Source organism: Limulus polyphemus, unplaced genomic scaffold (assembly GCF_000517525.1).
Source record: "Limulus polyphemus unplaced genomic scaffold, Limulus_polyphemus-2.1.2 Scaffold4193, whole genome shotgun sequence".
Taxonomy (NCBI): Eukaryota; Metazoa; Arthropoda; class Merostomata; order Xiphosura; family Limulidae; genus Limulus; species Limulus polyphemus.
In genome coordinates, this window is record NW_013669803.1 from 52,775 (window position 1) to 53,991 (window position 1,217).

General features: G+C 32.6%; 1 protein-coding gene across 1 annotated transcript in view; it reads right to left on the reverse strand.

The window, feature by feature from the left end:
* Nucleotides 1–86: 86 nt before the first annotated feature.
* LOC106470742 (NADH-ubiquinone oxidoreductase subunit 8-like) overlaps nt 87–1,217 on the reverse strand; it is a 20,502-nt gene continuing 19,371 nt past the window's right edge. Inside the window, exon 6 of the mRNA XM_013931308.2 lies at nt 87–721. Coding sequence (XP_013786762.1) covers nt 590–721 — 132 coding nt within the window. The 3' untranslated portion in view covers nt 87–589. The remainder of the gene's footprint in view (nt 722–1,217) is intronic.

The following is a 1,217-nucleotide window of genomic DNA, read 5'->3' on the forward strand; positions in this document are numbered from 1 at the left end:
AGCCATATTAACAGTGAGCCACTGTTGTTTGTGCTTGGTAATGTACAAATATATAAACATACTATAGAAAAATATTATCCACAAACTGCCCTGTGCTACCATTTATTTTTCATAAATACAAACAAGTAAACTTGTTCATGATTATCTCTGTTGCGTTTTTATTCACCATGTCTAGTTATGTACATTGAACTGTAAGATTACATCTAAACTATCAAATAGCAAACAGTCCTTCAAATACGAACTCTCACGCTTATTACAATTCTTATAATACCAGATTACACATTGAAACCCTTTTCTTAAAAACTGAAAGTTTAATTTTTTAACATCAGAAAATTCTAATGAATTTCGTATGTGGTCTGCTATTATTTCGACTTCAGTTCGATTATTTAATACAAATTCAGAACTAATTAACGTGTTTCATGAGAGAATCTCAATTCTTTAACTGTCTATGTTATTGTTAACATTCATTTATCTTACATTTTATTTTTTTGAGTAATGTCCCATGTTTGACAAACCAAACTATTTATCTGTAACTTTAAGCCAGTGATGGACCTCTCTAATCTAAAGTGATAAACTATTGCTGGTTCAGTTATCGATACAGATGATCTGCCTGAAGGTTGGATGCTATTTCAGCTTCCCATTTATCCCCATTGTTGAGTAATTTCTCCTTGTTATACAGCAGTTCTTCGTGGGATTCTGTGGAAAACTCAAAGTTGGGACCCTAAGGATGAAAAAAAATAATACATCAGTTCATAATGTTATAAAACATTTATAGTACATTAGGGATAGCCTAAACACTCCACTACAGAACTTATATCAAACTCCTGAAATATGGATAACACATTTAACTTGTATCTCTGACCATCTTTTCAGATACCCTGGTTGAATGATATAGAAATTGTCAAGATGTGTCACTTGCAGTGTTACAACAATAGCGTTGACTGTTCTCTTTCTCAGAATGTGTCACTTGCAGTGTTACAACAAGAGCGTTGACTGTTCTCTTTATTAGAATGTATCACTTGCAGTGTTACAACAATAGTGTTGACTGTTCTCTTTATTAGAATGTGTCACTTGCTGTGTTACAACAATAGCATTGACTGTTCTCTTTATTAGAATGTGTCACTTGCAGTGTTACAACAATAGCATTGACTGTTCTCTTTATTAGAATGTGTCACTTGCAGTGTTACAACAATAGCATTGACTGTTCTCTTTATTAG